At 51.1% G+C, this 20,404-nt stretch overlaps 1 protein-coding gene across 6 annotated transcripts in view; it reads right to left on the minus strand.

The window, feature by feature from the left end:
• Positions 1–680: 680 nt before the first annotated feature.
• The window catches only part of MTMR4 (myotubularin related protein 4), a 56,938-nt gene continuing 37,214 nt past the window's right edge, over positions 681–20,404 (minus strand). For all 6 annotated transcript variants that reach the window (XM_063174199.1, XM_063174198.1, XM_063174200.1 and 3 more), the window contains 12 exons: positions 15,272–15,385; positions 9,840–10,036; positions 9,190–9,318; positions 8,063–8,174; positions 7,439–7,634; positions 6,805–6,990; positions 5,853–6,023; positions 5,593–5,747; positions 4,029–5,241; positions 3,586–3,696; positions 3,253–3,341; positions 681–2,888 (listed from right to left, as the gene is read on the minus strand). In XM_063174199.1, coding sequence (XP_063030269.1) covers positions 2,711–2,888; positions 3,253–3,341; positions 3,586–3,696; positions 4,029–5,241; positions 5,593–5,747; positions 5,853–6,023; positions 6,805–6,990; positions 7,439–7,634; positions 8,063–8,174; positions 9,190–9,318; positions 9,840–10,036; positions 15,272–15,385 — 2,851 coding nt within the window. In that variant the 3' untranslated portion in view covers positions 681–2,710. The remainder of the gene's footprint in view (positions 2,889–3,252; positions 3,342–3,585; positions 3,697–4,028; positions 5,242–5,592; positions 5,748–5,852; positions 6,024–6,804; positions 6,991–7,438; positions 7,635–8,062; positions 8,175–9,189; positions 9,319–9,839; positions 10,037–15,271; positions 15,386–20,404) is intronic.

Raw genomic sequence — 20,404 nt, forward strand, 5'->3', positions numbered from 1 at the left:
CCCTGGATCTTTGAATTGAGGACAGACTTTCAAGGAGATTCTCTCTGGCTCCATCACAAAGTATAACTGACCTGCAGCACCATCCAGCTGACAAAGCACTGTCTCAGGATGCTCCAAGCCCTGTCCAGGCTGGCCTTGGGCACTGTCAGGGATCCAGGGGCAGCCCCAACTGCTCTGGGCACCCTGTGCCAGGGCCTGCCCACCCTCCCAGGAAACAATTCCTAATTCCCAATATCCCCTCTATCCCTGCCCTTTGATAGTGGGATGCCATTCCCTGTGTTCTGTCCCTCCGTCCCTTGTCCAAAGTCCCTCTCTTGGAGCTCCTTTAGACACAGGGAGGGGCTCTATGGTCTCCCCAGAGTCTTCTCTTCTCCAGGTGAACAATCCCAACTCTCTCAGCCTTTCCTCATAGCAGGGAATCCTGCCTAACAATGCTTCCTTAGAAAGAAAACAACTCCTTGAGTTCTTACAGGAGAGGTTGGAAGGCCCTGGTTATCCTGGGAAGGACATCCTGCAGGTTTGTTTGGAAGAGGGCAGAGGTGTTGTGTGCCCTACCTGTGATTCTGATTGTGAGAAGGGATATTAAATCCCTAATGCACCTTAATCAAGGGAAAAGCAGCTTGAAATCCCCTGGGCAAGCAGAACTCCCCACAGAGGAAAGAAGGGGCCAAACCCAGCAGCACTAATATAGAGATTTTATTTCGACTGTATCGAGTTGTACAGCACATTTTGTTTGTCACAATGCCATCAAACTGACTGGAGTTTTTGGCCAGCACATTGTGACACTGAGACTCACAAGAGCTAAAAGCAGTTTGGACTAATGGCCTGAATGGGAGGGCCAGCAGTACCTGGTTTCTGGCTTCCTCATCACTTGCAGTCATTCCAACATGTGCAAAACAGGAGCAAATCCAAGTTCCTTCTGCCAGGCCAATGGTCACACTTCCATGTTCAGCAATGACTGCAAGGTACAAGGCAGGGGAGAATCTGAAGCAAGGTGCCTTCTCGTCCCAGAGCCACGTTGTTTGTTCCCAGTGTGGAAAAAAAGCACAGTCTAAGTACAGGGTCTTCAGAAGATGAGCTTCACTTACACAAAACCAGAGGCTGACAAGTCAAAGTGCAGGAAAGGGTCCTTATTTCATTCCTTCTGATGGAGATGACAAACCATTACTGAAAGATCTGGGAGATCACAACAGAGTCAAGTCCTTTGCCTTGTTAGCAGACCAAGGTCCCCCCTGCCACAAACCAAGTCTCAGCTCCTGAAGTGCAGAATATATTGGAAAGAAAACCTACATTTCTGCAAAGAAACGCTCCACTTTCAAACTCTTCTTCCTGACTAGTATCCTCAGATGCCTTACAGAGGAGGCAGGATGGATGCTCCTCAAGGGATCCAGGGATTACAAGCCCACTGAAGCTCAGTTTATAAACCATTCTTCCTTTCTAAACCCAGTTCTTTGTCCTTAGGATGAGTTGGGATTCCTGCTCTCTAGTTTAAAGAAGAAGCAGAGAGGCATTTACAAGTTGGCAACTCTGAACTTTGACCACTGTACAAGGAGACAAAAAAAGAAGTCAAATTCAAGACACGTTTCAGGTAGCACTGGGGCAAGTCAGAGAGATTGTTTCCACCACTGAACAAATGCCACATGTCATGGTTCTCACTGCAGCTGTACATCCTAAAGTGAAAAGCACAGACCGTAGTGTCTATGTCAGCCAGTGTCCTTCCCCACCCCCAATTTGGTATCGATGCTTCATTCTCCCTTCTTCGGGTTACATTAAGTGCACAGAAATATATAGCAGCATTTGGACTGAAACCCTCACATACACCAGACAGCACATTCCAGGAGGTAAAACAACACATTATGGCCTATACCCTCAAGGTATCAAGTTTTCAGGATAAAGAGCAGTAGGAAGTGGAGAGCTGAGGGCAGAAAAGGGGAGGAGCAACACAGGAACATGAGTTCTGTTTCCATGCCAGGAGAAGATCAGGGTGCCATTCCTGTGTTAGCACCAGGCTGTGCACAACCGCAGACAAAGCAAAGGGGCAGAGCAGAAGTGAAAAGCCAATCTCCCATCTCCCCGTGGTGTTGGGGGCAGGGACAAAGTCCAGTGTGACACTGATCCCAGCGGAGCCTGAAAATGGGCACGATCTGCTCAGCCCTTTTCAGCTGGAATGAATTTCTCTTCAGAGCCCGAGAGAAAATCAATTAGTGATGGCTAGTGAGTCTTGTTCACCAAGCTGATCGCAAATCACACTCATGGGAAGAAAATCTACAGATCTGCTCCAGGCTGAGGCCCTTCCAATGCCCACGGGACCATCGGGAGCTTGCCCTCTTCCTTCTCACACAGCAGCCTGCCTTTGGAGGGGGAGGTGGTTCTAAACATGCCTTTCTATTGCTTTGGGGGGACTTTGCACAGGCAAACAGCTGTGAAAATGTTGCTTTCCAGACCACAAAAGGAAGAGGTTGTGATCTTCTCTCAGCCCTAGGCCATCAGGGCTACAACACACGGGCCCACCAGCTCCGGGGTGGGGACACAGCAAACTTTGATCTGAGCTCCTCTGCTCCAGCCCGGCAGCGAGGCTGCTGCAGACAGTGCATTCCAGCTTGGTGTTCAAGTGTTGCACCAAAGGCCTTCACAGTTACCCTGGAGGCAGAGTCACCCTTCAAACCCATGAGAGAAAAGGCTGGGCTTAGACAGGTCCTTTGTCTGGCATTCAGCTGGAAGCTGTGGCAATGGGTTTCTTCATATGTTGGCTCATGAGCTCCCTGGCACGAGACACTTGGATATGGTCAAAACAGGAGTTACAAACGAGGACAGGGTCATACAACTGCTGATCAGGGATGGGCAGCTTCAGATGGCAGCAGGTAGCACAGAACACATTCCCACAGTTCCTGTCAAGGAGCAAGAAAACCAGTGAGAAGAGAGCTGAGACCACCACAGCAGAACTTCAGCAAGTTCTGGTTCAGGTCAGGGCAAAGCACCAGCCTGACTGAGGATTGTAAATGTGTTTTTTTATACTGTGGTCAGCAGTGCAAGCAAACTGCTAGTGCTGACAGGGACTCATTGCTGTCCAGGAAAGGGATCAAAGGCCTTGGAAAAATAGAAACAAGAACAATGTAGAATGGAACTCTGCAGGGAACTGATGAGGCCTGGCATGTAGTGGAAAGACCTAAAAGCTTCTCCTGGGAGCTGGAGGGAACAGACCTGGCAGAGGGGCATTTTGTGACACCGGGCCCAGAGCGCTGACATTTTTACCTGCAGTGGTGCCTCCGTTTGGCCAGCCAGAACTCACAGTCACAGTTGAAGCAGTGTGAGGCCATGTGGTCTGGGACCCACCGCGTGACCTAGGGCAGACACCAGTTAGCTCCCATCTGTAACCCCCCCAGTGACAGCTCTGGGCAAACTGGGGGTGGCTTTGAGCCACACCTCACAGTGAGCCTACCCCACCTGAGCCATTAGCAGCAGAGATGTGTCAAGGACATGCTCACTGCCTCACTTCCAGACCACTCTCTGCAGCTGTGCCCACCCAGGTCAGCTGCAAAAAACATTCCCTCCCACTGCATCACAGCTCCATGACGGGACACATACCTCAGTCTCCTTCTTATCCACAGGTTCCCAGCTTGCTTCTGACAAACATTCCTCACTGTGGTCCGAACAGAAATCCTCCGTGTCACTGCCGTCTGATTCCTTAAGACACGTCTGTAAAACGAGACCAGGTCACCAATCCCCTCTGCTGCTGGGCACACACTCCAGGGCACGCCCTGCTCCACACACTCTGCGCTGGTGAGGGGCACCCAGGTGGCTCCCGAGCCCCCAGACATGGGGCAAAGCATCCATGAGTGTGTAGGAGTTTAGTCCTCAAGCAGCAGAGATACCTCTGGGTGGAGGAGGACATGGCCAGGACAGGGACACGACTGACAGAGGAACAATCTTTCCCACCCCCTCTAAAAGGCATGGAGAGCTGTGGGTTGGAGAGGGAGGTGTACAGAGGTACAGGGACCCGGCGTGGGCTGCGAGCGGCCTGTACTCACAAAGTCATCCTCGTAGTCCATGGGGGGCTCGGCCGGAGGGGTGCAGAAGTGGCGAATGTCCAGGCGCAGCTGCAGCTCCCGCACCTGCCGGCGCAGCTGCTCCACCTCCTGCTTGTAGCTGGCCTCGATCTGCCGCAGCCGGTGCTGGATCACATCCGTGGGGAAGGGCAGCCCGTCGTCATCCGGGTACACAGGAGGCACGGGAGAGGGACATTTTGGCGGCAGGTGCTTGGGACCAGAGGCTTGTTTCAGGTGACAGGGCAGCCACAAACGGCCGGGCTTCCCGAAATGTGCGCTCACATGGCCGGCACAGGCCGAGGGCTTCCCACCTTCCCTGCCAGACCATGGCCCACTGAGGCACAGGCCTGGGGCCCGCAGGGGTTTGCTGCTCAGCCTCTTGCTGCAGCAGCCATAGGAGAGGAGGTGTCTGGGGGTGGGCTCCCCGTTGGGGAGCGATGTCACCATGCCTTGAAAACTGTCCCAATTGCACCCCAGGAAGGAGAACTCGCTGCTTTGGCTCTGGGAAATGGGCTTGCGCCATTGCTCCAGCAGGACCCTCCCCGGCTGGCCAGGTTCCTCGAAGGGCATGCTCTGGCCAGCATCACCTCTGCCCTTGTCTGCATCTGGGCATGGGATACCCAGGGCAGGGCCTGGGATGTCCTGAGAAGGGGTGCCTGGTGCCAGGGACTCCTGGCTGGAAATGTCTGGGCAGGTGGTGATTCTTTTAGGACAGCCTCCTCTGTTGGACACAGTGCCAGCAGCCTTCAAAGGTTCCTGAGGACAGGTTTCCAAACGCCTTCCAGAACTGGTGGAAACCTTGTCACTGTTTTCCTGTCCAGAAGGATTAGGATCTGGACCTCTGCAATCCAGTTCCTCCATGAGTGTTCCATTTCCCTCTTCCACCTCCACAGGGACACTGTTGGCTGGCAGAGCAGACTGGCTGCCCAGCTGCCTGCTCGGTCCTTCATGCTCAGCATGGCTGCTGCCTTGCAGGGAAGGGTTCTCCTCCTCCTCCTCCTCCTCCCTGGGCTGTGCCTCTCCTGTGGTCACTGCAGCACCTTCACCTCCTTCAGTGTTGGCATGCCGGGCTTCCAAGCCCACCCGCACCTCCTGACAGTGGTTGTTCAGGTTGGGGTCACTGGATGTGCGGGTCAGAGGGCTGCTGGAGTCACAGGCTGAGAGCAGGTCATCCATAGATCTTGTCTTTGGTAATCTAGAACCCAAAAACAAAGCAAATCTCACAATAAACCCCCCAAAACTTCCCTGGTTTCACTCAAAACTGAGATGAGGACAGGGAAATATTCCTCATTACAGCTCCAGCAGTCGGTGGAGATGGGCAGTGCAGCTACAGGAGCCGAAATGCACTACACCACAGTGTGGCCTCCTGCCTTTGGGGTGCAGCAGGGACCTCAACTCTTTCTCTAAGTGGCTGGAACACTGCTACGGAGCTCTTGCTCCCACAAGGAAGATGAGAACAACAACTGAGAAACTACAAGAAACTACAAGAAGGGCAGGAAGATCTGTGGGTATGCAACACCTTGAGCCTGAAGCTTTAAGCTCTTACCTGTCCAAACACCTGCCACTGAAGTCCTGGCTCTGAGATCCGGGGGGCATGTAGATGTCCATGTCCTCCTGTCCCAGAGGATGTGGCGAGGAGGCCGGGAGGTACACGGCTGTCCAGAGGTGCAGGGCGCGCACGTGGCACACGGGATGCAGCACCTGCGACAGCGTGGTCAGAGCCCGACGCCTCGGAAACCCCTTCAGCCCCTCCCCAGTGCCTGCCAGGGGAAAAGCCTGCAAAGCAGGGTCAGGAGCTCCACTGACCTGCTCGGATCCGGGCATGTAGAGCAGGTTGTGGAAGTTCTTGTTGCCAGCCCGCAGCAGGGACCACACGGAGCACGTGCGCTTGTAGATGTTGTGCATCTCGCGCTCGCAGGGGCTGTTCCCCAGGAAGGTCCCGTAGAGGCAGGAGTACGTGTGCTGCACCAGCTTCACCTGCGGCAGGGAGGGGGAGCCACACTCAGAGCCACGGGGAAAAGGGGGCTCCTGCCTGCAGGAGACATCTTCCCCTCCTCTGGGATGACTCATGCACTGCCTACCCTGGGTGACCTCACTGCTGTCCTTGCTTCCACACTGGGCAGCACAGGGATCACTTCAAATGAAGGGAAAGTAATACTCAGCTGATACCAAACCCATCCCTCTAGAACCAAATGACTCTTTAGAACCTTGTCCTGCATTTTTTGGTAAGACAGAGATTAATTTTTTTCCTCTATTTTTTAAAAAATATTTCAGACCCATATAGCTCTGAGATATGCAAATCAAACCAGTGCTGCTGCTGGCATTTGAGTTCCCTGGGGTGGAAAGTGACTGGAGAAGGGATTCAGGAAAACCAGAGTATACAAACCCTCCACCACCCCTTCATGGGAGAACAGATTTAAACTAAAAGAAAACAAATTTAGATGAGATGTTACAGAGAAATTGTTCCCTGTGAGGGTGGTGAGACCCTGGACCAGGATGCCCAGAGAAGCTGTGGCTGTCTCTTCCCTGAAAGTGTCCAAGGCTGGAGACAGCAATCTGGATCAGTGGAAGGTGTCCCTGCCCATGGCAGGGGATGGATGGAATGAGATGGGCTTTAAGTTCCCTTCCAACCCAAACCATTCTGGGATTCTGTGATCACATCATGATGTCCCAGGTTCTGCAAATCTCTTTTCTTTCAACTCCAGTACTGTAAAACATCACAACCTTCCCTCTGTCTCTGCTCACATGTATTTCTTACCAGAAAAGCTTCATTAAATTCGAAGAGGCAGGGAAATTGCTTCAAAAGCTGATGAACAGCATCCAGCCACTGGAGAAAAACTGGGCACTGCTCGTTCTGATCCTCCACCTTTTCCTGGTGTCCACAGCGATCCCCAAACTTGTGACCAAAGTCCAGCCAGTCTGATTCAACGAGCACCTGGAAGCCCTGTGATTAAAAGAAAAACAGCTGCAGAGACTTTGCCGAGGACATGTGGCAGGACAAAGCAAGCCCCGTGCACCAGAAAGGCTGGGAAGGAGGCTACTGCAGTGCCTGGTTTGGGAGCAAAGCTCACCAGGGTTGAAGGTTTCCAGACACAAACTAACAGTTGTTATGTCTATGCAGTAACCAGCTCAGAGAATTCAGAGTAGGGAAGCAGCTGAACTTTGAGCACAAGATGGTATTTCCCACGGCACTTCTCCAGGCTGGGCAGAGGAATGAGGAACAGTTCACCCAAAACAGGCAGGAAGAGAACAGGGAAAACTCGACACCCACCACAGCAGCTCAAAAACACCACTAAGCTTATTCCCAAATGCAGTGCTGCTCCTTTCCACGGGGATTCCAAGATAAAAGCTGCCTTTGAACAGACATGCACTGCACCAGAACACAATGCTACCTCCATGGTCCTGTAGTAAGGGTCCAGGAGAATCTTTGCCAGCGCCACAATCTGCGGGGTCCTGTCCCAGCCGTCGGAGCAGTGAACCAGCACCGGACGCCCTTCCCTGTCCACGGCACTGGAGACCAGCACTGCTGCCTTCAGCATGACAGACAGATGCTGCAGCCACTTGGTGCTCTCCAGGGCTGAAAGCCAGCTGCAAAGGGAAAAAAGGCAAGAATGGTTGCTTAGCTCTCTATTGAAGAAAAAAAAAAATCCATTTTAACTTCAGTTTTCCTGGAGTCCTCAGCAAAAATCAATCTTTTCTAAAACATGTCCCAGAGGACCCAGGGAGCCTGGGAAGAAGGGCAAAGAATCCAACCCCAAATTTAATTTTTCTCAAATACACCCACAGTTTAGAAACCCCCAGAGGATAGACACAAGCAGGTGACACTGAGACAGTGCCACAATCCCTTCTGGATTAATGGATCGAAATTAGCAGCATTCAAGCACTGTGAACACTTTCCCATCCCTCCATTTTCTTAGTTAGAAACCTGGGATAAGAAAAAGGAAAACAGAGTGGAAACCCCCTCCCAGGTCACTGACAGATATGGCATCAAACTCAGCTAGAGAAGAGTAACTCACTTGCTGGGGTCTGGCACCTGACTGCAGACAGCACGCAGATACTGGAAGCTGTTCCGGATGGAGTGGATGTTGGCCATGCCCATGAACACGACTTCACAGTTGGGATAATACTCTGACACAAGAGACAGGAACATTTAGAGAGAGCTAGGGAGCTACAGAACATTCTGAGCTGAAAGGGACCCACAAGGGTCATCAAATCCAACTCTGCTGTGACTGCAGCAACTGCCTCCACACCCCAGTGCAGCCACCCCTCCCACATCACCCCTGGTGTTCATGGAGTCACTAAGGATGGGAAAAACCTCCAAGGTCATTGAGTCAAACCATTTCCCAGCACTGCCAAGGCCACCATGTCCCCAAGTGCCATATCCACGGACCTGTTAAATCCCTCCACAGAGGGGCACTCTTAACACTGCCCTGGGCAGCTGTGCCAGGCCCTGACAACACTTCACTGAAGAAATTTTCCCCATATCCAACCTAAACCTCCCCTGGCACAGTTTGATGCCACTTCTGCTCATCCTGTGCTTTGTTCCCTGGGAGCAGAGCCTGACTCTCACCTGGCTGCCCACTCCTGTCAGGAGTTGTGCAGAGCCAGAAGGTCCTCCCTGAGCCTCCTTTTCTCCAAGCTAAGCCCCTTCCCCAGCTCCCTCAGCTGCTCCTGACCCTTCCCAGCTCCATTCCCTCTCCGTGGTCTTTCTTGTCCTAATGGGCACAAAACTGACCCAGTGGCCAGATAAGAGGGACTGTCACTGCCCTGTGACCACTTTATTGCTGGTACAGCTCAGGTGTCATTGACCTGCTGCTCACCTGGGCACACCTAGGCCCATGTTCAGCTGCTGCTAACCAGCACCCCCAGGTCCTTTTCTACTGGGCAGCTTTCCAGCCACTCTGCCCCACCCTGGAACATCCCAGTGGCACTGTTGTGAACCAAATGCAGGACCGAGCACTTGGCCTTAATGAACCTCATCCAACTGGCCTTGGCATATTGATCCAGCCCCTCCAGATCCCCGTGTGGGAACATGCTCCCAGAGAGCAAGCACCAAAATGCTGTCCCAGTCCTCAGCTGTGCCCTAAAAGCCACTGCCAGGCTCAAGAGGAAGATGTTCTGGGATGCTCTTGGCCCTTGGTACCTTCGCATTCGCAGCCGCCTCCCTTGGCCCTGTTGGCCACGGCTGCCGTGTAGGACCTGGCATCGAGGATCAGCAGCTTCTGAGGGGTCCCTGCATTCTCCACGCCCGAACACGCTGTCAAGGACGAGTCTGCAGGGACACACAAGGACTGAGCTCCTGGCACCTCCCCCCAGTGCCACCGTGAGCCCAGAGAGCCCAGCACACACCACAGTCAATGGGGCCCAGGTTCTCCCCCAGACACTGGGGTAAAGCCCTGCCCTGTGACAGCCCTGGCAGCCCCTCTGCCGTGCCCCCATTGAGGAGGGCTGGCAGCCCCTCTGCCGTGTCCCCACTGAGGAGGGCTGGCAGCCCCTCTGCCATGTCCCCATTGAGGAGGGCTGGCAGCCCCTCTGCCGTGTCCCCATTGAGGAGGGCTGGCAGCCCCTCTGCCGTGTCCCCATTGAGGAGGGCTGGCAGCCCCTCTGCCGTGTCCCCATTGAGGAGGGCTGGCAGCCCCTCTGCCGTGTCCCCATTGAGGAGGGCTGGCAGCCCCTCTGCCGTGCCCCCACTGAGGAGGGCTGGCAGGAGCCCTCTGCCGTGTCCCCATTGAGGAGGGCTGGCAGCCCCTCTGCCGTGTCCCCACTGAGGAGGGCTGGCAGGAGCCATCTCACCGAAGTCGGCGTCGCAGGGCTCGCTGCCGTCGCTGCTCCCAGCCTGCGGTGCGGTGCCCGCCGCCCTGGCGCCGGGGTTCAAGGCACAGGCTTTGGCAATGGATGTCACCAGGTACTCGTCGTCGGCGTTCCGCCAGCCCCACCAGCTGATCTCGGGCTGGCTGCAGCGCGCGATCACCGCCCCGTTGCGCACGTGTCTGCAGGGACACACACACGGAGCCTGCTGAGCCCCCGCGGCGCGGGGCCGGCCCGGGACAGCTCCCTGTGCACAGCCACAGCTCAGCTCTCCTGGCTGCAGCTGCTCCATCTACAGCACTGACTCTCATCGAGGAGTGAAACAACCATTTTTCATCACCTCAGCACTGACACAGAGGCTAAACCAGCCTCATACTTTTATTTACAATAATATAAAATCATTTAGGTTGGAAAAGACCTTCAAGATCCCAAGTCTTGAATTAAACCATAATGATTTTAAGTGCTTCTCTCTGGTTTATAAATACAGTCATATCTATATAGAATAATATCTATTTTATATATTTATAGGTTACAAGATATATTAATATATATAAATAGAAGTCAGATGGGACTTGGGATCTTGAAGGTCTTTTCCATTCTATGAAATAGAATGGAGTACTTTTTGGGAAAGTATTAGTTATTTCATAGAATCATGGAATAGTTTGGGTTGGAAGGGAGGTTGAAGACCATCTTGTTTGACCCCCCTGCCATGGACAGGGACATCTTCCACTTGATTTTAAGGCTGCTCTGTCCTCTCCTTCTCCTTCTTTTATTCCTTCCTCCAATTCCAGACCCATCGTTAAACCATTTCACTTATCACCTGTAAGTTGGGAAGATGAGCTCACTTGGCATCAGACCAGGGACTTTCTGGGTGGAGGCCTGAGCTGGTGTTTATCAACAACCCCTAAATGTGAACCCTACCCTGGCTGTGCTTACTGACGAGGAGATCTGAAGTAGGAATCAGCGCATTTCTCACATGAACACACTGGTCAAGTCATTCCCAACTGGCCTGGGAAGGGAAGGGACTGTGATGAGACAAAGCTGCTGATAGACAATGACCCAGAGAGTGTGAAATTTAGCATTACAAGTGAAGAGTATTTACAGATGATCAAAGCATAACCCCAGCTGAGACATGGAGCAGTTTGGTGCAGATCCCAAAGGCTTTGAAGTCACTGGGAAGCTCTCAAAAGCCTCAACTCAGTGCTCAAGAGAAGCATGAAGGTTAAGGATGTGCTAACAGTTACTGGGAAAGGAATAAGAAATAAAATATTATGGCTTCACATCTTAACCATCCTAAAATGACACAAACTCCTCTCAAAAAGGATCATGTAGTTAAACCAAGCTCCAGAGATGGGTGGCACAGACACAAGCAAGCACTGGAATGGCCATGCCATGTTTGAGAAACACAAGTATCTCTTGGACAACAAACAAAACCAAGAGTGGACTCACAGCCACAGTGCAACGTGGAACTACCAACTGGTTCCAACACTTGGTGGCAGGTTCACCAAGTGACCATGAGACAGTCACCCATTCTCCCAAATGGGTGTAGGAAATCTAAGACAGCAGATGCTCCAAAGATGCCCCAGGAAAGAGCACCTGCATCCCTATCTCATTTGTTACCTGCAGCACCCTGAGGTGCTGCTCCTGCTGCCTGGTCCTTCCTGGAGATGGAAAAATGAACTCCACAGCCCTGAACCAGACCCACACACCAACCATTCTCAACCATCCCACCACCCCTCCTGCAGCATTTATCTAGAGACCACAGAGTCAAGGAATGATTTGTGGTGGAAGGAACCTTAAAGCCCATCCCATTGCACCCCCTTCATGGGCAGAGATATCTTCCACTGTCCCAGGTTTCTCCAAACCCCATCCAACCTGGCCTTGGACACTGCCAGGGATCCAGGGGAAGACACAGCTTCTCTGGGCACCCTGTGCCAGGACTGCATCACCCTCACAGGGAACAATTCCTTCCCAATATCTCATGTCACCCTGCCCTCTGTCAGTTTATGTAGCTTCCTTAATGACATCTCACAGATTATAACAACGAAGACTTTGAACTGAAGCCTTCCAAAGAAATAATGTTCATGTTTGGCCAAGTCAAAACACTGTGGGGACCCTTTACTTGAAGTGCTGCTCTGTTTTGCAAGGTGACTTGCACAGCAGTCACTCCCAGGAGATCTATTCCTGCCTTCAGGATCACTCAAGGATGGATAACAGAGAGCAGCAAAGGCTTTGTTTATAGTAGTAAATGAAACAGAGCCAAGGTGTGGACTTAAGCACCAGCCTGTGATCATCCAAGCCTGTTTGTGAGCCACCCACAGCTCCTGGCCTGTGCCAAGCAACACTTTCCCAGACAACTTGAGCACGTTTTTGGGAAGGGCAGGTGCTGTGCCAGGGGCTGCTCCCAGCAGGCAGCCTGGGGAACAGGACAGGGCGCGGGCACTGCAGCTGCTCGGGACAAAGCTGCCCGTGTCACCACGGTCGCACTGAACTCACAAAACTCTTGGTAACACAAACCTCTGAGCACTGAACAACAGCTGGGGACCTTCAAGGGACACGGTGACCTGCCAGTAAACAAGGAAATGTGGCAGCACCAACGCGTGTGAAGCCACCAGCAAGCAGAAAGTACAGCAGGTGCCAGCAGAGGAACCAAAACCACAGCTGAGCTTGCAAGGAGCTTCCCAGGGCAGGGGAGCACCAGAACCTGACTCTGCCTTCCCTGCACATCTCCCCAGCACAGGAACCACTTAAGGCCTTTTCTTACCTGGGAGTTTTGGGGAGGTTTTTCTCAAAGGAAAAAGTTTCTTTCTTGAAACTGGAATGTCAGAAAGTGCCAGAGTGTTTTAACTAATATGGAGCAAATGATTCTTTAGGAATCCTCAGTTTAGTTTTGACTAAACGACTCAAGACCCTTTCATGGTCCAAAGCTGCAATATGAAGTGCCTCTGTAGTTTATCAGTTGAGTTTTTCCTCACAGAGTTATTCTGAGCACAAGGCTAGAGCACATCTGATACTGTCAGCACATGCCATTTAACCTCCAACAATCCTCCACAATGGATTAATACATAGTTTAGTGGAAGGCAGCAGCAGGGGGGCTGGAAGTAGACAATTCTCAAGGTCCTTTCCAACCCAAAACATTCCATGATTCTATGATCTCCCAAGTATCTCTGTTATTTCCTGGACAAGTCAAGGAGCTTGGCTTAATGCACAAGAAAGAGCCTGGAGAGGGTTTACTGAGCTGAGCCTGAAGGTTCCCAGCTGAGATGTGTGTGTGTACAGATGCTCCATTTCCCACATGCCTGGGATAAACTCCTGTCTCACTGTGGCAGGATGTGAGAGCCCGAGAGCGAGGCTCAGCCGTGGGGTGGAGCAGTGCCCGCTGTCCCCTGGCAGGGGATGCTGAGCACTGGGTGGAGCATTCCTGCTGCCACGGGCCCAAGGTCTCCTCAAGGTGGCTGAGCAGACACAGCCAGAACTGCCACACCGTGCCCGTCTGCCTCTCTACTTAGCTAAATAATTGATTGCATCCTTTGCCTTGTTTTAGAAGTGGATTGTGCCTGGAGGCTTCTGCATCTCTCCTGTGCATCTCCACTGAGGACTGAGATGGAGACCTGAATTTCTGTTTTACTTAATAGCTAATTTATACTTTTTTCAAGAAATCTGATAATGGGACACCTTTGGTGTCATGTTTTACAGCTCTGACTGTGACCCAGTGAGATCAGTCTTATCCAAAAGCTCTGAGGTCTGTCAGAGTCCCTTGGGATGCAGGCACCCATCCATTCTCTCCTGAGCTCCAAGTGAGGAGGAGGAGCTGAGTGTCAGGCTTTTCATTTCCACACAGCACAAGGCATTGCAGAAGCAGCCTTGACCCTCAAGGACCCTCCTGCTCCAAAGACTTCAATCTTGAGGGCAAAGACTAAAAAAAGTGCATGAAAATCAGAGACACGTGGGCAAGCACTTGCCCCATCTTGTAACATCACTTGTCAGCGTCTTCTAATCTGATCTCAGGCTGCAAAGGGTTGTACTCAGCTCATAAATTACTGGGTACCATTACAGAGATGTAAAGCAAGGAACAAAATAATTGCTGGAGTAGGAAAAAGACATGGCTTTGCCCTGGGGTGGGTAGGCACAGTGGGACAAGCTCCAGCACCAGGCCATTTTTAGCAGAAGGAATCACAAATAGAATTAACTTCTTAGCTGAGCTGGCTACAAGGAGGGAAAGGCTCCATCCGATAAGCTGTGCTCATTCCCACTCTGCTGGAGAGCTGAGCTCCAGAAGGACCACACAGTGTTTGGCCACATCCAACAGCAAGCCAAGAAGTGTGCTGATGCAGAGTTGAGGTACCTGTAAATTCACTGGTTTTGCTTCCTGACTTTCCTATTTTCCAATACAGCTCTGATCTTTTAAGGTATTATTATATTTGGATTTGGTGACTGCTAACACACAGTCTAAGGCTACAAACCATAATGCACATTTTACAACAGCACAACTGCCTGGGTGCCCCTTTCCACCAGCCTGCTGTTGGTTTCAAACACATCAGTCTCCTGGGAGATACATTTAGGTTAGGGTTAGGAACCAGACCCTACTTTGCAGAACTCTGCTCCATTGACTGTGTGGCCTCCTGCACCCCCTCTAGATTATTTCTGGAAGGCAGGTCAGGGAATATTTCATAGAATTACAGATTATTCTAAACTCGAAGGGACCCCCAAGGATCATCCAGTCCAACCCCTGGCCCTGCACAGACACCCCAACAATCCCACCCTGGGTATCCCTGGAGCTCCTGGAGCCCTGGCAGCCTTGGGGCTGTGCCCATTCCCTGGGCAGCCTGGGCAGTGCCAGCACCCTCTGGAGAAAGAACCTTGCCCTGAGATCCTAATCTCTGACACAGCCTAAATGTCTCTGACACAGCCATTCCCTTGGGTCCTGTCCCTGGTCATCCAAGGGCAGAGATCAGAGCTGCCCCTCCACTGCCCCTTGCGAGAAGCTGCAGATCTGGGCATTCCCAGGTCTGTCCAGGCCTGCACACCCTGCTGAGCACAGGCACCCAGCAGGCTCTTTTTGGCTCTGATTTCTTTTCAAAGTAGCAGCCACACAAGGACCAACGTGTGGAAAGATTTTGAAACTCTGAGAGAACTTTAATTTGACCTCATCTTGCAACATCTCCCGTAGGAGGAAAGTCACCCACACCTTCAAATCTGACTGAGAACAGCAAAGGACAGTTCTGGAACACTGCTTCTCTCTTCTGGAAAACACCCTGCTGCAGATAGTGCTGGGAGAAGGAGCCCTGGGAGTGTCTCCTTTGCAGGAGGCAAAGGATAAACAGCTCTCCTGCCATCCCTGTCCAAAGCCCCTGCAAGACTGTGAGGACATGGCAGCTGTCATGGCTTTGGGGGAGGGAATTTGGGTTTGCATTTACCTGTACACCACCACAGGGATCCTCTTCCATGACCTGAATGAAGCCACATTCTCCAGCTCCTTGTCAGTGATCCAGACAGGGACCAGCAGCTTCTGGGGATAACTGGAACAAAGTCTGGAGAAGAGAAAGCATGAAAGGCAAGATGAGGACTGAGCAATCAAAAATCTGTCCCAGAGCAGCTCACATTTCCCCAAATTCAACCTGCAGGATTTTGTCTCTTCCTCCTCATATCTGTCTCAGCACAGTGAGACAAAATGTGCTGTCAGGAATGAGCTGAGAGAAGACAGCCTCCTTTCACCCCAGGCCTCATCTCTGGCCTCATACTAAGTATCCTAGTACTTCTCAGGACACCTTTGGAACAACCACTGGATTTAAGAATTCATGAGGGTTTAGGGGAATAGTCAATAATTTACATTAAGTTTTTGTTTTCTTGTAGCAGGTGCACACAGAGCTTCTGGTAAAGAATAGCCAACCACTTTCTGCCTGAGAGAACAGGATACATTGTTCAGTGAGGAAGACACAAATCTGCCCAGAAATTTAGCAGTGGGGACTTTGGGGTACGCAAATAAAGTGACAGGAGTGAGATCTACATCATAGCTTGTTTGGTTGGGTGCCAGAAGTCAAATTCTTGTAGTTATCTGAACATGCACCAGCAGTGAGAGGAGAGAGCACTGCCAGAGGGCAGGGTGACATGGAATATTGGGGAAAATTGTTCACTGGGAGAGTGGAGAGACCAGGCCCTGGCACAGGGTGCCCAGAGCAGCTGTGGCTGCCCCTGGATCCCTGGCAGTGCCCAAGGCCAGGCTGGACAGGGCTGGGAGCACCCTGGGATAGGGGAAGGTGTCCCTGCCATGGCAGGGGGTGGAATGGGATGGGCTTTAAGGTTCCTTCCACCACAAACCATTCTGGATTTGTAGCACACACAAAACTCCAGGAGTGCAGGGGGGGCTTTCTGGCTCCTGCAGCTCCTGCCCTGCCCCTGCTGCTCCCAGCACAGGCCAAGGGCAGGCTCAGACACAGCAGGGCCTGGGAGCTGGAGCAGCTGAGCCCCTGCAGCCAGGCAGGCACAGGAGAGTACATGGCAAGGAACATCAAAGAGCAGCTCTGGCTCAAGGTTATCCCACATCATTTAGCAGGAATGTTTCAGGGCAGATGGGGAGCAATGCGAGGAGGGTGAAAGGATCCAGCCAGTAAGCTCCAGAGGGTGGTGTGGTGTTCCTGAGCCCAGGCTATTCCAGCTGATGGCAACAAGCACAATTCAGTACTAGTTTATAGTGCTAGTGAAGAACTGCCTGCCACGCTGGAAAATGGCACTCCAGTGTCTAGACAGCTCCTCTGAGAGCCCCAGGCAGAAAGCAATGGTGGCTAAGGGATAAAAACAACTGGGTGAGGATGAGGAATTCAGGAAGCAAAATTAAAGCTGTCAGTTAAGAAGGTGAAGTCCAGGTTATTTGTGGTAGGATGTCTGGGCTTGGACATCTCTGAAATGCCTGAGATTCCATAAGTAAAGGTGGTCACGAAATAAGAGAAGCAGTGAAGCATGACTGAAGATGCAGGAATGTGGGAGAGGGTTAGCACCTGTTCAGGTCTGGAGAAACTTCTGGAATAGCTGAGTCTATACATGAACAGGCTCTGCTGAAGTGCAAACAGTTCCCTGGCACCTCAGATGAAACATGGGTGATGTTTTAAAAGTACAGACTGGGGAGAGGTAGTCCAGAAGAGGCTCAGAAGTGTATCTTCCAAGAGTTAAATCACTAAAACTCTGTAGCCTTAGGGAAACAGTAAGATAGAAATCAATAAAATTCAGGTAGGAAACAGGACATCTTTAAGAAGTGAAGCCAAATTCAAGCAGGGTGCATAGAAACAGGGAATAAGGTGAAGACAAAGAGACATGTCTTTCTAGGCTAGAATTCCAGAGGAATACAGTAGAGGAAGTGAAAACCCAGGGTAAGCAATTCTGTTGGCTTAACAGTATCTTATAAACTGATACAAGGAAGGATATCTGTGGCACCTTACTTTTCAGGGTACAAGCTTTATAGGAAGGCCTAAATAGGCTGAGCTTGTGAACAAAGTGTGGGCAACTTCCAGGGGAAGGTGGCAGTGACAGTGTAATACTCAGAGTGACCAGCATCCACCAGAACATGCACAGATCAAATCCCAAGCCTGAAGAGAAACAGGACAGCATTGAGGCAACACTATCAACCCCTGGAGTGACAGTAATGGCATCCACAAGGGCTGGAAGAGAAGCAGAAAGGCTGCAAGGGCAGAAATTCCCATGGGAGACTTGTTTTGCTTCCACACGGGTCTGAACCAAAGGCGACATTTTCAGACACACCCAGGTGTCTCTTGGTGCTACCAGTAAAATCATCAAGTCTCTGACTCTTCCTTTGGACCTAAGCTGCTCCAAAGCAGAATAACTGAAAATTCCCTTTGTTACAGCATTCATCACTCAGTAGATTCAGCAATGCTTTTAGAGGGGATGAGGCTCCCACAACAGCAACAACAACACAAAGGGTCAAGTTTAGGGCACTTGGGGTTTGAGTCAATATGGCTGTTGGGAGGGAGGTCACTCCTCATGTGTGAGAGCTACCTGAAACATCAGTGAATGAGCAGATAGGGCAAATTTAGATTTTCAGAAGGGGTTGCTTGAAATTTTTTGTGTGCCTGTGTTTTTTAACAGGTATGTCCCCACAGAGCTGAAGAATGCTCCTTTAGGAAACAGCTGCTCTTGAGAAGATAAAAAATAGTTCAGAAGTTCAACGATCATCTTTCACCACAATGGGAGTCCTAAAGAAACCACCTGCAGCAGGGTGGCCTGGAAAGCCCCAGGACCAGCCTGAGCCAGACAACAAAGGGAAACAGCCTTGAACTGTGAGGTCTGATGGCAGGAGAGGGCAGCAGGAACAACACAGGAATCAGCACCTGTGAATGGGGATCGATGGAGAACCTTCTTAGCACAGAGATAACAATGAGGGAGAGGAACCATGAATACTCTGGTTTGGAAGGGATCCATGAGGATCGAGTCCAGCCCCTGGCCCTGCACAGGACACCCCAACAAGCCCATCCTGTCCCTGAGAGCCTTGTCCAAGTTCTTGTTTCACAGAAGGCAAACACATGTGCTACTAACAGTCCTCACAGACTTACTGTCCACGTGTTCCTGTGGCAAATCCAAGCAGGGACAGCAATTATCCCTTTCCAATGGTATGGATACTATTAAAATTTATAGAGAAGTGTAAAAAAGACAAAATTTGAATTAAGAGCAGTCTCAGAGACCAGTAGGAAACACCATCTGGCTAAAGCAGTAACAGAACTCCAGGCAAACTTTCTCCTCATAAACTCAAAAGTTAAATAAAATCACAACTGTAAAAAGATGAAACTTAAAAATGAGCATCAACACTGGAGGCAAAGTGTTTTTGGTGTTTTCCTTTTTCTGAAGGAAGTACATGTGAACCAAACACACCAGTGCTAAGGCTGATATGAAACAACTGCCTCAGAGAGCCTGTGTGGACCAGATGGGCAATGCTGGTGTGATCCCATTTCCCTGGGTATAACACCCTTGAAGATGTGAGAGCCAGGGAGAGACCATGTAATAATTTTATTATCACTGTAGACTTTTATCAAGATTGAAGGAGTGGTTATTATAAGCTTGTATTGCTCTCACTTTACGAGGGCTGTCGCCAGGAAGGAGATAATAGTTCCCAGATAAGGACATCTCAGAACAGACTTGAAAGACAAGGAACAAAGCCATTACCTTGGAGTATCCTGTCTTTAACAACACTGTTTTGCCAATGCAGGGAAATAAAAGATAAAAGGACTATAAACAGTTAAAAAGTAACCTGATTCCTGTGAATAGAGGCAGGTGGTTATGATCAAAAGGCAGGGCAGGATTTAAAGCCACACTCCCCCAGCAGCAAGAGAGAACTGGTTTGAGTCGCACAAGGCAATTGCACCACCCCTGAGATCCTGGGATGTCTGCAGGAAGCTGGGACCTGCAAGGATCTCCAGGGAGGAACTTGGCAGGTGGAGGGAAGCAAAGCCAGGCCCACACCCAGCTTGCTGAGGTTTGTTTTAAGTCCTTTCTTCCCTGGTTTGGTTGGAAATCAAACACCTGTCTTCAGAGAAGGTGGTTAATGGCTGTGGATTATTGGCCATGAAGCAAAGCACAGATGGTCAATGGAAGCTGAACTTCCTGCAATAGTCAGAGGGAACCACACCCCAAGACCCAGCAGGGAAGAAGACCCTACACACAGAGACTCTGTCTAGGGCAGGAACCCACAGGCTGTGCACTCCAAAACAGAGGAGTTCAGGACAACAACTTTTATTTGACAACCTTGGAGAAACTGTGTAAATGCCAGCAAAGTCATGTGAACAGTCCCAAAGCAACGATGTGGTCAGTAGGGCAGAGGTAAAATGGAAATGACCCCCCAAATTTAGTGCTTGTGGCCTGGATTCTTCAGGAAAAGAGAAGAGGCAGCAAGCTCCAAAACTGGGATTTCCACAGTCCAGTGTGTCTGAGATTTCTCATGGTCTCCACAGGAAACCAGTGACCTAGAACTGTCCAGTCCATAGGTGATGGGGATGTCTGGACTGGCTGGGACAGAGAGGAAAGGCTCAGGGATACCAGTGGTTTCAAGAACAGGATTATAGGAAATGCACAAATGAGTACGTCCATCAAAGTCTGAAATCCCATTGGCTTAATGCCACCTGCTGCAAACAGTGCAGCTGCCCTTCTCCAAGAGTCCTGTGCTCCTGCCAGAACAGAAGGCAGGCTGGAAACACTGATTAGTGGCAAAAGGTCTCTTCCACTGTGAGAGTGGGAAAACCTTGCAGAGATTTCCACCCCAATGCCCACAGGGAACACTTTCAACACTGGCTCAACCAAAATGTGACATACAGTGATGGAGAACCCCCTGTGGGACGTGCCCAGCACACCACCATGTTCCCAGGGAATGCTCTTTGCCCTTCCGCATTGTGATGCTCCCAAGCTGCACTTTGGGACTGCCACCTCTTGCTCTGCCATGTGCCACTGCCAGAAGTTTTACTCCATGCCCTTTGGGAATGCCTTGCCAGCAGCTGGAGCAGATCACCCTCCAGCTTCTCCTGCTCTGACTGAACGAGCCTCGCTCATTCCCA

This window comes from Melospiza melodia, chromosome 21, assembly GCF_035770615.1.
Source record: "Melospiza melodia melodia isolate bMelMel2 chromosome 21, bMelMel2.pri, whole genome shotgun sequence".
In the NCBI taxonomy this organism is placed as follows: domain Eukaryota; kingdom Metazoa; phylum Chordata; class Aves; order Passeriformes; family Passerellidae; genus Melospiza; species Melospiza melodia.